The following is a 15,089-nucleotide window of genomic DNA, read 5'->3' on the forward strand; positions in this document are numbered from 1 at the left end:
TTATATCCCACCCTCCCCAGCCGAAGCCGGGCTCAGGGCGGCTAACAACAATAAATATGGATAATATGGATAATACCGTATGACTAAAATGAATAGAGTTGACCCTTCTCTTGTCTTCCACAGGCTGGTGAAGGATGCACCGTGGGATGAGGTCCCTCTCGCTCACTCTTTGGTTGGATTTGCCACTGCTTATGATTTCTTGTACAACTATCTTAGCAAGTCCCAGCAGGAAAGATTTCTTGAGGTGATTGCCAATGCCTCAGGATACATGTATGAAGCATCATACAGGCGGGGATGGGGATTCCAGTACCTGCACAACCACCAGCCAACCAACTGCGTGGCCTTGCTGGCAGGAAGCCTGGTTCTGATGAATCAAGGTATGTGCTGAACAATGAGAGAGTCGTTTTTTTTAAAAAAGCATGATTGAATCAGTAGCGTTTTCTAGTTGTGAACAAAAGTTTCAGAAGTTGATACAGTTGCTTGATAATCAACAGCTAGTGCAGCCAACTGGAAAGGGTATGTTGGAACCTGCCTCAAGTAGGCAGAATACAACCGCCTTCCACTTACATTGATTTACAGCACAGTAATAACTTACTTCTCAGTTACTGAAGTCATCTGGGTTTACTGCCAGGTAGCCGTGATTAGGATTGCAGCTTTAGTTTATTTTCAGGACATCACCTTGAGAAGTGTTACTGAATAAGCTAGCTGCTTCCTACTCTTTCTTCTTCAGAAAGAATTTGCAAGTAATTTATTTATCCTGTATGTTTTGTAAAACAGCTTGAACGGGAAGCATATAACATGTGATATAATAGAGGGAGAAAAAATTATCTCTGTCCATTTATTCCACACCCTGCAAAACTGTATAAACCTCCTTTATCATTTGCCTATTTTTCTAAACTAAAAAGTCCCAACTGCTTCAGCCTTTCTTTGTGGGGAAGGGTTTCAACCCCTTGATCAATTTGGTTGTCTTTTTCTGCTGGTTTCCTGGTTGTTTTTGAGTTGGATAGACCGGAATTGTACATAGTATGATTCCATGAAATCCAGCCACATTAAATATTGTTTTAAGTGGTGCATCACATTTCCCTTCCCTCCCTTAATCAACCCTAGCATGGATTTTGCCTTTTTCTCCACTGATCCACACTGAGTTGCATCTTCCTTGAGCTATCCACCACAAACCCATGACCTTTCGTTTAGTCAGTCACTGACAACCACTGGTCATTGGCCAGGCATGATCACTTGGCAGAAAACCTGGGCATTACATGCTATCAAAGGCTTGTCTCCTATATATGGATCCAGCTTAATACACCTCACCAAGCCTGCATGTAAGTAACTGCTGCTTGGAGCAGAAGCAGCCAACTCACATAAGTAGGAAGATGGATCATGCCCCTGGCCTTCACTTGAGGTTTTGGAATAATTCATTTTTAATGAAAGCTGATATTCAGGGGAAGCTGAATTCCTTGCCACTTTCAGTTTGGATATTTTCATAGAATACTTTCCATCCTGGTCATAAACTAGTATGTGTAATTTTTTATATCTGTGTTTAAAAATGACATTTTATAGATCGTATCTCTATTGGGTATAATATTCTCAATATTACCTTCCAGGTTATCTTCAGGAAGCATACCTGTGGACTAAGCAAGTCCTTGCAATCATGGAAAAGTCTATAGTTCTGCTTCAGGAAGTGACAGATGGATCTCTCTACGAAGGAGTAGCGTATGGCAGCTACACCACCAGATCCCTTTTCCAATACATGTTCCTTGTTCAAAGGCACTTTGACATTAACCACTTTAAACACCCCTGGCTTAAAGAACATTTTGCTTTTATGTACAGGACGGTTCTGCCAGGTAAGCAGCTCAAATCAGCTTCAAAATAAATGACCAATGGGTCTTTAGATAAAGCCCCAAGTTGTGAGATTCTTGTGTACAGTGGCAGGCTGCATGCCGGTATCAAACTGTAGCCCTTCCTAACAGGAGATAAGTGCTGCTGGAGCTGAGCAGCACCAACCAGCTGTCAAGTGATACACACAGTGCAATCACACCTAAAAATCTGTTTCTGCACACATAGAGGATTCTCTGGATCAAAGTGATCCAGAATATTTGGGTTGGATCCAAAAGTGCATTTTTAAATGTAGAAAGCACTTTCTGCTTTTCTTGCCTGTTTGCCCATTCAGCTTGCCCATTTGCCCAACTTGCCTCTCCGCCCCCAGGTAACTAGCAGTGCTGCTGCTGGGAGGCTATTGCTGCACCTCTACCCTACCAGGAAGGTGCTCCTGCTGAAAAGGGAGTTAATATTGTGGTATGGATCTTCCTGCTGCAACTAGACTATGAAGTTGGACCACAATTTATTAAACCAGGCAAATCATCCTTATTAGAATGCCTGTTACAACACAAATATTCTCATACGTGTACATTTAACTGAGGCATTACCACTTCACAACTTTATACTGTTGAAACTCTTTTCTTAAATTGATTGCATGCTAGATAAAACATTCAAGAGCATAGTTAGAATCCTGGAAATCTTTAATTCCCAAGGACTCCCTCTGACTTCAGCAGGACACTCCAATCTCTGTACTCAAATATGCAGTGTTGAGCAATGTGCTTACATGGATACTTGTCTGATTTTACTTTTCCTCATAGGATTCCAAAGGACAGTTGCTATTGCAGATTCCAACTACAATTGGTTTTATGGACCAGAGAGCCAGTTGGTGTTCCTGGACAAGTTCGTTATGCGCAATGGTAGTGGAAATTGGTTGGCTGATCAGATAAGGAGGAACCGAGTGCTTGAAGGCCCAGGGACACCATCCAAAGGACAGCGTTGGTGCACGCTTCACACTGAATTTCTCTGGTACGAGACAAACAAATCCTAATGCAGAGAGACTTTTGAGGGTCCTCTGCCAATGTATGTAAGAATATCATACTCTGTTCATGTGCTACCTTGGACAAAAACTGGCTGGCATGGAATTAACGTCCTTATGAACTTGGAATAAATTTTGAAATTATGAAAGCAGTATCTAATGAAAACTGAAGAAAAAAATTGCAATAATTTTGTGCAAACCCCAGCCCCAACCTGCCCCCTGCACCTGCAAAAGAATAATAATCAACTTATGGCACAGAAGAAGCCTTGAGGGGTCTGCCATTGGCTGGAAATTAGGCTCCTGAGTATGTACAAAATTATCCTTTACTGTCAGATCACAGAGGTTTGTAGATATTATATATTCAGCTCAGGAAACAGAGAAGACTACAAACCCTGTGATCCCCAGCAGAAAATGATGTTCATGAATATACTTAGGAGCATTATATCTGGATAGCTCCAGCAAGGCTTCTCCTTTGTCTAGTGAGTCTTCCTTGCTGTGGGATACCTCCTCCTCATTCTTAGAAGTAGGTTTGTTTGTATGTTTTATTAACTTTGGAAAGTGGGAGTCCTGGCTTGGTGGGCTAGGCTGGGAGGGCAAATTCCATTTTGAGCAAGATACACATTTAAAGGGGCCTGAACCTGCCTTGAAATGGAGAAATGCTTCTTTTCTAATGGGAAGTTCACAAATTCTTATTTGGCCCCATCCCCAGTGTCAAGGACTGGAGCTTTTCATGACTGCTCTTCCCTGAATCTTCCTCATCTGAAATATTGCCCTCCCTAGTTGTTTGCAGATATTCTAGATCATGTGAGTTCCTGTAGTGTAAGATACTATAATTCCTGCTTATAGATAAGCATAATCTGCATATAATCAGGACAGTATGCTTCAGCAAGGATGGTTAGAGAACGGAATATTGTTACTTATTAATATTTAACTAATTAAGAGTGACTTGATATCTGAGAAAATCAAAAGAGATGAATAATTAATGCCAATTATTGTCATTCTTTTATTTTTATTTTTGGAAAGGTATGATGCAAGCCTGGGTTTAGTACCTCCTCCAGACTATGGCATTCCAAAACTGCATTATTTTGAGGACTGGGGAGTTGTAACATATGGAAGTGCACTGCCGGCCGAAGTCAACAGACCTTTCCTCTCCTTCAAATCAGGGAAACTGGGAGGACGTGCAATATATGATATTGTTCACCAAAATAAATACAAAGACTGGATAAAAGGCTGGAGGAACTTCAATGCTGGTCACGAACACCCAGATCAGAACTCCTTCACTTTTGCCCCCAATGGTGTACCTTTCATAACAGAAGCTCTGTATGGACCAAAATACACATTTTTAAACAATGCACTGATGTTTTCTCCAGCTGTGTCAAAGAGCTGTTTTTACCCCTGGGAAGGGCAAGTTACTGAAGACTGCTCATCAAAGTGGTTGAAATATAAACATGACTTGGCTGCAGATTGCCAAGGGAGAGTGGTTGCTGCTATGGAAAGAAGTGGGATCATCTTCATCAGGGGTGAAGGAGTGGGTGCGTACAACCCCAAACTAAAACTGAAAAGCCTCCAAAGAAACCTGTTACTTATACACCCCCAGCTCCTCTTGCTAGTGGACCAAATACTTATTGACGATGGTAGCCCCTTGGAGACAGTAGCCAGCTTCTTCCACAATGTGGATGTGCCTTTTGAGGAAACGGTTATTGACGATGTCCACGGGGCCTTCATTAGGCAACGAGATGGAATGTACAAGATGTACTGGATGGATGACACTGGCTACAGTGAAAAAGCTGTCATTGCCTCAAGAATGTATCCCAGAGGCTACCCTTACAATGGAACAAACTATGTGAATGTCACGACTCACCTGCGAGCCCCAGTCACGAGAGCTGTGTACCTCTTTATTGGGCCTTCCATTGAGGTCCAAAGCTTCAGCGTCCATGGGGATTCTCAGCAATTAGATGTCTTCATAACAACCGATGAGCATGCCTATGCCGTCTATTTATGGACCGGTGAGGATAAAAGCCGCTCTGTCTTTGCACAAGTTATTGCAGACCGCCATAAAGTTCTGTTTGACCAAGCCTCAGCTATTACCAGCCCCCCGGTATCAGAAGTCAGAGACTACATGGGGATAGTAGAAAAGAACATTCAGCATTTCAAGCCTGTCTTCCAGCAGCTAGAGAAACAGATACTTTCCCGTGTGCGGAACACAGACAGCTTCAGAAAGACAGCTGAGCGCCTGCTGCGGTTTTCAGATAAAAGGCAGACGGAGGAGGCCATTGACAGGATATTTGCAATCTCGCAACAGCAGCAGCAGCAAGGCAAAGCAAAGAAGAGCAGAAAGATGGCTAAAGGCTATAAGTACGTTGATGCTGGTCCCGACATTTTTGCACAGATTGAAGTGAATGAAAGAAAAGTTCGACAGAAGGCGCAGACTTTGGCTCAGAAAGAATTGCCTGTGGATGAAGATGAGGAAATGAAAGATTTTCTTGATTTTGCAGATATTACATATGGGAAACACAAGGAAAGTGTGTTATTCAAAGGCCGATCTGGTCTTGCACAGATGCTGGCAACTGCTCGAAGCAGTGCTCCTTCAATGTCAGCATCTTACACCCGCCTCTTCCTCATTCTGAACATTGTTATTTTCTTTGTCATGCTAGCCATGCAACTCACTTGGTTCCAGAAAGCCAAGAGCCTGCATAGCCAAAGATGTATTTATGCGATCTTGCTAATTGACAGCTGTATATTATTGTGGCTGTATTCCTCTTGTTCTCAGTCACAATGCTAGCAATAAAAACCCCAGTGATTGCTACTTGACCATTCTGTGATTAGATATGTCTTAGATATGCATTAAGCCTAATAGGGCCAGAATATATTTTGTTCATCTTCTGACACATTCCAGAAACCCTTGTGGGATTATTGAATTATTGTAGCCAGAGAAGATAAAGTTAATGGGCATTGGGGCACTGAACACATATCTCAAAGTACCACCTAGATATGGGTCAAGTCGCATTTGTCCTAAGAATGAATGTTACATGTCCTTGTTCTGAACTCAGTATGTGGCATTACATTTCCTTCTTCAATAGAGAAATTATATCTCTCAGATGAGTTGTTCCATAACTTTTGTGAAGTTTTTTTAAATATGTAACTATTTTAACAGTCCCCCAAACTGGTTGTTCACACATGCAGCAAGGTTTTTAGCCAAAGTATTTCATCCTTTCTGTCTAGCCAGAGATAATTATATGAAGGGAGGGTGATGAGAAGTGCTATTGATTATTTGTTGCGTCTTACTGCTTACCTGTCTTAAAATGCAGGCACTACTGTATAGCACTTCCTGTCAGTATCACTATCATTTTCTCTCTATCGCCAGTAACAGAAAGTGCTGCTTGCCTTACCCCCACCTCCAGTCAAGACTATGCAAGATCCTTCTTCCAATCTTTGTAAGCAGAATGCCAGTTTGGGCTAACTAACAGCTCCTGGAGCATCAAAACCCTAAAGTGTGTGAAAGCTTAAATGGGAAGTTATGATACCATAAGCCAAATGCTGTCATTTCTCCTTTTCCCCATTTATGCTGGAAGGAAAGAGCAGCGAGCTCATGTTATTTGGTCAGTGCAATGCAGAGGCAGCTGGGCCCATAAATAAAATCTTGAATGAGACAACTAAGGTATCTTTGCGCTGGCACACGCTTGCATTTTCATCACTTAATGCCTGCCTAATTGAGGGGTGATTCATATGTTGTAACATGCACAACAAGCCATCAATAATTTTGTAAGATCCTCTCAAGTGAAGGCTTAGCCACACTTCTTCTTGTCCTGTCGCTTCCCCCCCAGGGAAAACTCTTTGGTGCTCAATCAGAGCACACAGCAATTTGGGTTTTCTCTGGATTGGCGTTTGCTTCGACTTAGCACTAAAGAGCAGGGCAAGGGAAAAACCCCTCGAACGTTTGCCTAGAAAGTGCAAGTCAAGCGAATAACCACTCAGACCTGTGCTTTCTAGACACAAAATTGTGGACGAGCCCTGAGTTTCACTAGTGTCAGTTCACATAATCTGTTGCCAGTCAGCAAATGTTTCATGTTCAAGTAGATGACCCTCACGGCCCCTTCTATCTCTACAATGACATGATTTTATATGAGCCAGAGCTTAGCTTTCCTGAAGAAGCCAGGGGAACGCATTAGGTAACTGGGGAAAAGGGAACAGGGGTGCTCATGATGGGTGCTCAGCCCCATCTATACCAAAGTGCTATCCAGTTGGGAATGTTTGTATTGGGAGTGTGGGTGAAATGTATAGGATAATGTACATTTTTGTGGAATTATTTCTAGGTGGGATTCTAGATGCCATAGACATCTAGTTGACCACTGTGAATAGATGCTGGACTAGACGGGCCTTTGGTCTGATCCAGCAGAGTTCTTTATATGTTCTTAGCAGTCTTTCTGTGGGGAAACTTTCTGAGATTAACTGATTGATGAGGCCCTTGCTCCTCCCAGTTTTTAGGATATTGGCCCTGTATGTATCTAGAAGTTCCTGAAACAAGAAAATATCGCTTCTGCAATTAATGAATGTGCCTCTCTTGCATGCAGGAATCGTGGGGATGATATTTAAATCCAAGGCATTTGAAAATGAAGATGAGTTGAGGAAATGGTTTTTATTGTACACATTGAAGAATATACAGTACTTTTTCCAAATGCATTTTGCTAAATAAAGAGATTATAAATGTCTGTGGTATCTCAAACTTTTGCTTGATTTTTCTTCTTTTGTTGTGCATCCATACAATAAGGAACATCTGATTTCTTATTTTATGCACATTGACCTCACATAATTTGTTGTTCAAGATAGAAGAAAACTTCCAACAGCTTTTGCTTTTTAAAAACCCCGAATTTCTATTTTTTAAAAAAGACTTATTTTTTAAAAAAAATCTCTCATAGCTGTGCAATAGTATTTGAATATGTCTGGGGAAGTTTCCCATGAACTGTACAATTTGTCTTTCCTCCCATGGTTCCAGTCTCCTTTGCTCTTACTGTTCTCCAGCTTTTGCCCTTGTAAAAATCATTTTTGGAAACTTAAGAGTGGATACAAAATAATTATGCACTAATGCTCCAATTCTGCAGGGGTGGAGGAAGGAGAGAAATCCCAAAGCAGTTCTTCCACCTTATCCACTTCCCTGCTGGGATCTGATTTATACAGTACCAGTTCCTGAGTCAATGTAATGTTTTCTTTTGTTTGGGGGTATGTTGGGGCTTGGAAACACTTTGGATCCAAGCTTCCTCCGCTCCTCTACTAATAGGCACCCTTTTTGGCCCTACCAATGTCTGAGCTCCAACACCAGCAGGACCAGGGTCACGGAGATTTCTTTAGTCAGGGAAAGAGTTAAACATTGGATCTTTGTCTCTCAGGTTAGAAATTCCTAATACCATTTGGCCCCTGTGGTGCCCTCCCATGGGCCATAGGATCTCAACCTAAACTGAATATATGCATATTTGTTTAATGGAAACAAATTTGTGCATTTATAAAAAGAACCTTTGGATAGACAGCACTGCTCAGTGTATTAGTTCTGAAGAATCGGTCAACTTGTGTATTATGAAAAACAATCAAATGACATTTCTTGAGGATATATGAATGATATGTTTAAAACTCTAGAGGGCCATCATGAAGACTTCTGTTGGTAATTGATTTATCAGGTGAACAGCCATCCATACTGTTAAAATGAGGTCAGTGCATTACAAAAGGGAGAATAGAAAAGCAGATGTAGATAGGTTGAAAGCAGGAGTTTAAAGAAGGCATGTTGGAAAATACTATTCAAGGATGCCAGCAGATGAAGTTTTATTTGATATTTCAACAGACATGTAGGATGCTATATGCTGATCACATTCTCTGATGCTATTTTTGAACTAGTACACAAACAACATGACTGTGATTCACATCCCACTTCAGCCGTTAATCACAAGACAAAGTTGGCCGTGTCACGATCACTCAGCCGTGAGTTCTTACTGTAAATGTGACTATGCAAATAATCATGTATACTGCATAGCTATTTATTGAATTTATACCCTGCCCTTCCCAGGAGATAAGTAAATGAGGTATTGATATTTACTTGCTTCAGCTTTAGGGTGGATTTGGGGTAAGAAATTAAGGATGGCTCTAAGACTAGCAGCATCTAGGTTCTAAATTTTGCGGACAAGTAAGATCTCATAACTTCTAGATTTTGCAGATAAAATATGGGAGCAGATGCTTTTGTCCTTAGGAAATTTGATAGCTGTTCAAACAAACTTCTCTGTTAGCGAAAATATTCAGCATGCATATTCTTCCAAACTCTGTCAGTAAGGCATTGGAGTATTGGCCTCCCGCACTATGGTAGTGTTTCTTGTCGTTTGGCAAGGTTCAGTCGTAAATTTTAATTTACATTCACAATAGTGAAAGTCCCTTATTATAAAAGTGTTATTTTTTTTTAAAAAAATGAATATTTTGGTAATACTGAGGAACTATATTTTTCAAGGGAAATATAGAAGTACGGAAAATCAAATGGGAATGCTGCCTTCTCCTTAAGCAACACCAGTTTTGTTTTACCTTTAATTGTTAACAGATGCTCGTGTGCAGAAGTACATTTGTGTTAACCCAGCATCATACGTTGAATTATGCAATGTGACTCCAGCATAAAGTTGAATGACTCCATCCAGAAATTGGTTCATCAGCCACTTCTAGTTTACAGTTGCCTTAGTGGATGTGTGAAAACTTCTTCAGACAACCTGACTCCACAAGAATGGCTATTTATGTGGTTGAAGTATCTTGAAACTTATACATTTTCCCTGTGGTCTTTCATAATACGGACAAAAATGTGGAGACCATACAATCACAATTCCTTCTAATCATAGTAGCAGATAAATTTACCAGGCGTATTTCCAGAGCTCCAAATGTTTATTGTTACTAATTTATTCAATGTGTATACTGCCCTTCATGTGAAGATCACAACATAAAAATACAAAATCAGAATACAAAATTAATCATAAAAGAAAAGCAAACTATTAACCCCCCACCCCAATTTTTTTTTAAAAGGCAATACAGTGGTACCTCTGGTTATGTACTTAATTAGTTCCGGAGGTCCATTCTTAACCTGAAACTGTTCTTAACCTGAAGCACCACTTTAGCTAATGGGGCCTCCTGCTGCCACCGCGTCGCCAGAGAACGATTTCTGTTCTCATCCTGAAGCAAAGTTCTTAACCCAAGGTAATCTTTCTGGGTTAGCGGAGTCTGTAACCTGAAGTGTCTGTAACCTGAGGTACCACTGTAGAATGTTTATCGGTCCAAGGCATGGTTGAAGAGAGACGTTTCCGTCTGTTGCTTAAAGCTATATAATGAAGGCATCAAGCAAGCTTCCCTGGGGAGGGCATTCTACAAATGGGTTCACTGCAGAAAAGGACCCTCAAGACATGTTTTGGAGGGGGCACATGAAGGAGGGCTTCAGGTGATTATCACAGGGTGTAGGTCAGTTCATATGGAGAGAGGTAGTCCTTGAGGTACTGTGGTCCTAAGCTGTTTCTGACAATGTGTGGGTTGTAACAGAGATAGCATGAGTATTTTTGGTGCCTGAAATAAATGCAGATGACATTGGATGGGTTAATCCAATACATAATTATAGCAGTGCGACCCCAACTCCTTGTGGGGCCAGAGGAAGTGTCCTGAGGCTCAGCTCTGCCTGGCTTTGTCAGCCTCCTCTGTTGGTTGAGTTGCAGTGTAAAGGAGGAATCCAATGTAGCCACTCCAATGGTGGGTTGAAGTAGCTAGTGGAGACCCTGGAAACCGGGCTGGGCTGACACAGGATTCAGCAGCTCCTGTGTGGACTCTGCTGCTGTCAGGCAATGGCGACGGGTCTGATCTGGGACTCTGCAGTACCAGCCTGGGAGCTGGCACAGTGTAGGGGCATTTTTCCTGCTCCCACCTTCTGGCACGAGTGCTGGGGCTGTGGGTGCATCACTGGGTACACTACTTCGCCAAGCCACACCACTGCCAACCATAATTTAGGATTGCAGCCTTGATTATTAACCGCCTTCCACTTTTTACTGTTACTCTAATGTCTACTGTGAGGTGGGCCACTTCACCCTGTAGAAATTACATTAATAATAGGTTTTCCCTTATTTGGATTGCCTGAAGCTCAGAATCAAGTCATTACTGAAACATCAGTACTTTAAGGATACTCCCACTACATTTGATTCGAGAAAAGAATGCAGAGTGTGTTTGTGCCACATAGGAAACTTATGAATATGATAATTTTACAGCTTGCCAGTATGCCCGAGAGAAATGCTTCCATTTTATAGTGCAATAAAACCTGTTGATCACAGATGCTCTTATAAGTCACTGTTTTCATAAGAGGTTTAATAACTTAATATCTGCTAATTTTAAAAAGCTGGCAAGGAAGAGGCAGAAATAAATACAGCTTATTCTAAAAGGAGTCAGACGTTGGTCACAGAATGCAAATGTGTGTGAAAATGCAGATCATTCACAAGCATCAGATCTGGGCCTGCCCTTTCACACTCCCAACTCAATGTGAAGAGTTCGTTTTATTTTGGCCTCAGCCCTGGTGTTGTATTGAAGCATAACTGGTAAATCTGAGGAGTTCTTATAAGGCCTTGAATGAATTAAGGCCTTGAATGAATAATTGGCACCACACATGAACATTCTGTCCATTTTCTTAAATCCTGTTTCAAAAAAATAAATAGTAAGCGTAGTGAGTAAGATTTTGTTCTGCACACACAGAGAAGTGCGTATGTATTCTGTGAAATGGATGCAGAGGTGTGTAGTAATGTCTAGTCACTTTTCAGTTCCTTTGACAAACTAAAGCTTCCTGGTTAAGTTGTCTTCTCCCTAAAAGTTTACTTTGGAAAATATCGGCTCCTTTTGGAACGGGCCAATTAACTGCTGTTAATTTCCTTCTGCTTGGTCAATGTCAGTGTTGTTGTTTTTTCCCCCAGGAAAGCCCCAGCTTTTTCTTTCATGTAACTAAACATTACGTATACAAACTTGCGTATTCTAAACTTGTCAGGAAAGAGCGGCTGACAACATGGCAATTCTGAATGCTTCGTTTCAAAAGCAGGGTGGAGACTTTTCCATTCATGTATTAAATGCCATCAGAGACACTTTCAGATTTTCCTTCCATAGCTTTATGGCACACATGGAATGGTTTTGTTTAACATATTAATCAGAACCTTACTGTTCAACCAAAGAAGGATGCAATTAAAGCAGGGGGTAGTGACCCTGTGGGTCTCCGGATGTTGCTGGACTACAATTCCCATCATTGCTGATCATTGGCCATGCTGATGTGGCTGATGGGGAATAGAGTTCAACAACATCTGGATGGCTGCAGGTCTCACCCCCCCCCCAGGTTCAATCTCCAGCATCTGAAGACAGGGCCGCCACAGGGGGTTCAGATGTACTAGGTCCCATAGCCAAGAGGGGCCTCAGGCTATCAGCTTTCTTTTTCTTTTTTAAAAAAGTCTCTAGCCCTTGTAACTTCCTTACAATTTCAGTTGAGATGAGTCAACCTGGCTGCTCCCAGCTCTCAGTGCCATTGAGTGAAGTCAGAGAGATCAAGTGTGCACATTGTGGTGACCTGGAAGTGGCCGGAAAAGGGGGCAGAACAGGGACAGAATAGGCTTATCCGTGCTTTGACACATGCAGGAGTCAGGAATGTAACCCCTGTGCAAATTGTTCGTTGCTTGTACTGGGCTCAGAAAACCCTGTCGGCACCACTTTCTGAAGGGCACCATCCTTGCTTTGGGAAACATGTATCCAATGCAAGTGCCTGGTGTCTTTGTCTGCACCAAACTCAGACTAGTGATGTTAGTGCCCAAGAGCAGCCAAAGCTTGTCCGAGATTCTCCAACCCAAAACTATGTCCCACATCAAAATCCAAGGCAAGCATTCATTTCAGCTTTGATTCCATGGTTCTGAGAAGAGGAAATAGGAACACAGATGGGGTATTCATAGAATTGTAGAGTTATAAGGGACCCGAGGATCATCTAGTCTAAACCCCTTCCAATGTAGGAATCTCTCTCTCTCTCTCTCTCTCTCTCTCTCTCTCTCTCTCTCTCTATATATATATATATATATATATATATATATATATGGAGGAAATGTGCAGCCTTGAAGCAGGCTGGTTTACCCATACCTAAGCCTTTTTTTCTTTTTCTTTGCATGACATGATTTCTTGACAATTGATGACTTGCTGCTGAACAAGCAACCAGCCGTTGCTGAAAGTTCTGCCAATGTCTGAGGAGCTTGATGTGTGATCAGTGGTTTAATACTTGCTTTGATGTTGCAGTCATGAAGTGAAATTGTCCTATTGCAGTCATCAAGGATATTGTGTGAGCAAAATTCTTCAGCTGACTCAGATAAAAGTTCTGGCATTTCCCTACCACTCAACAGGCTGTCTCCAGGTGCTGCATCTTTCTGTATCGTGGCTGGGGGCGGGGAGAGAGAGGAGAGAGGAAACTAATGGTCCATGTTTTATATAGTTCTGTATTTTATATATCGTTAGCTGGTTCCCAGTTCTTACAGTGCATTTGCTTTGCATCGTCACTGCCAGTCTCTCCTTGTGTTCTCATCTGCCAAATGCACATTTTTCAGCCTGTTTCATCATTGCCAAGGTCGTGGCACACAAGAGCCACCTAGCGGAATGCTTCATAATAATAAAGTTAGTTTCGACCCCAGTCACTACTTCCTCTTTTGTCAGTTCCTACGCAAACAGGAAATCTTAACACTTGATTCTTCTGAGCATACTGATTTGTATTTTTTCTACAATCCTCTTTCCTGTTGAATGAGCATAATTTTTACCATATGTATCTTGCCACTCCCCGAAGTCAGGGTAGCTAGTAGTTGCTCGAAACATTAAAATCACAGCAGATAGGAAAGGTATGGCTAAGTTCAACTAAGTTTTGCTGCATGATCAACGGCCCAGGCACTGCTTGGAGGAAAAAAAGAGGATGGGGAATGGGAAACAGAGGGAAAAGGTGTGGTGGTTTGTATTTGTTTCTACTTGTGAGGGGGGGACCCTTTAATGAACAGGTTTTCAAAAAGGCAAATATGTTCCTGTGGCCATGTTCTATAAGTATTTATGGACCTGCAGTTTAAATATTTTATAGGAAATTTCCTATATTTTGTGCCAATTGTTGGTAGCTTTCAGTAGCTCTAAGCCAGGGATGGCCCTCCAGATGTTGAATACCCAACTTCCATCAGCCCTAGCCAGAACAGCCAGTGTGTGGGATAACCTTCATATAACCAACACGCTTAAGTCTAATTAATGCACAAAGCTAGGTCACTCCCTCTCAGCTTGGGAGGAAGGTAATCAAGCCTATTGTCCTCTCCCAGTCTACCTGAGAAGCTGAGTGAAGAGGTTTTTTTGCTGGTTGCTGCAGCTCAGACCGCATGGCTCTAACAAGCCAATCTTGTGTTCCTTTGTCAATAACTTTCACCACTGTAACAAGCCAAGTTTTACCAGTTAACGTTTTCTGAGTGATATGTGGAAAAGCAAATGAATCTCACTTTTGGAGAGTTTCTAAGTAAACAATTTTTAACTGATCAAACGTGGTCTTACTCTGTGCTGGGGGAGAAGGGACTATTTTGGAAGGAGCTCACACTTGTGTAATGTACTTCTCAGTGGTGACTGTTGCCCATCGGGACTGCTAAGGTGGAAAGCAGGGAACCCAAAAGTATTTGGAGCCAGAGCCAATGATAAGCATAACCAAATAATTCTAGTTTTGGACCCGTCCTCTACCTCCCGGCTCAGTTGTACAAGGGCAATGCAGAGACTAAGGATGCTGCAGCTGTGAAGCAGTGCCACTCTCTGGCTGGCTGTAAGGAAGAAAGAGAAGTGAGGGCAGGCTGAGGCTGGTAGGGCATGGACCAGCCTCTCCTGGTTCTTCCATTAAATTCACAAAACAGTCTGGCTCAGTCCCTGTCTTCCAACATAACATTGTTATGAAGATAACATAAAAAAAAGAATTGGCTATCCTGCCTCTAACCCTTTTTGGCTTGCTTGGAAATTAATAATTACCACTTGTGGTTCTAATAAAATAAAAGATCAGCTCAGACCATTTAAATGCAGCAAGATTTGCAGGAGGAGTTCTTCTGTTTTTGCTTCAGTGAGTGAGTTGTTGGCGATTCAATTGTGATGAAGAAGAAACCCCAAAAGGAAGTAGTCTATAAACATGTTTTCCAGTAAAGTCTCTAAATTCTCTTTCTCTATCTCGCGCCAA

At 41.8% G+C, this 15,089-nt stretch overlaps 1 protein-coding gene across 3 annotated transcripts in view; it reads left to right on the forward strand.

Moving 5' to 3' along the window:
* NT5DC1 (5'-nucleotidase domain containing 1) overlaps positions 1-7,563 on the forward strand; it is a 150,749-nt gene extending 143,186 nt beyond the window's left edge. For all 3 annotated transcript variants that reach the window (XM_081186695.1, XM_081186693.1, XM_081186694.1), the window contains 4 exons: positions 124-377; positions 1,605-1,844; positions 2,637-2,844; positions 3,878-7,563. In XM_081186695.1, coding sequence (XP_081042821.1) covers positions 124-377; positions 1,605-1,844; positions 2,637-2,844; positions 3,878-5,636 — 2,461 coding nt within the window. In that variant the 3' untranslated portion in view covers positions 5,637-7,563. The remainder of the gene's footprint in view (positions 1-123; positions 378-1,604; positions 1,845-2,636; positions 2,845-3,877) is intronic.
* Positions 7,564-15,089: the final 7,526 nt, after the last annotated feature.

Source organism: Podarcis bocagei, assembly GCF_964188305.1.
Source record: "Podarcis bocagei genome assembly, chromosome: 3".
In the NCBI taxonomy this organism is placed as follows: Eukaryota; Metazoa; Chordata; class Lepidosauria; order Squamata; family Lacertidae; genus Podarcis; species Podarcis bocagei.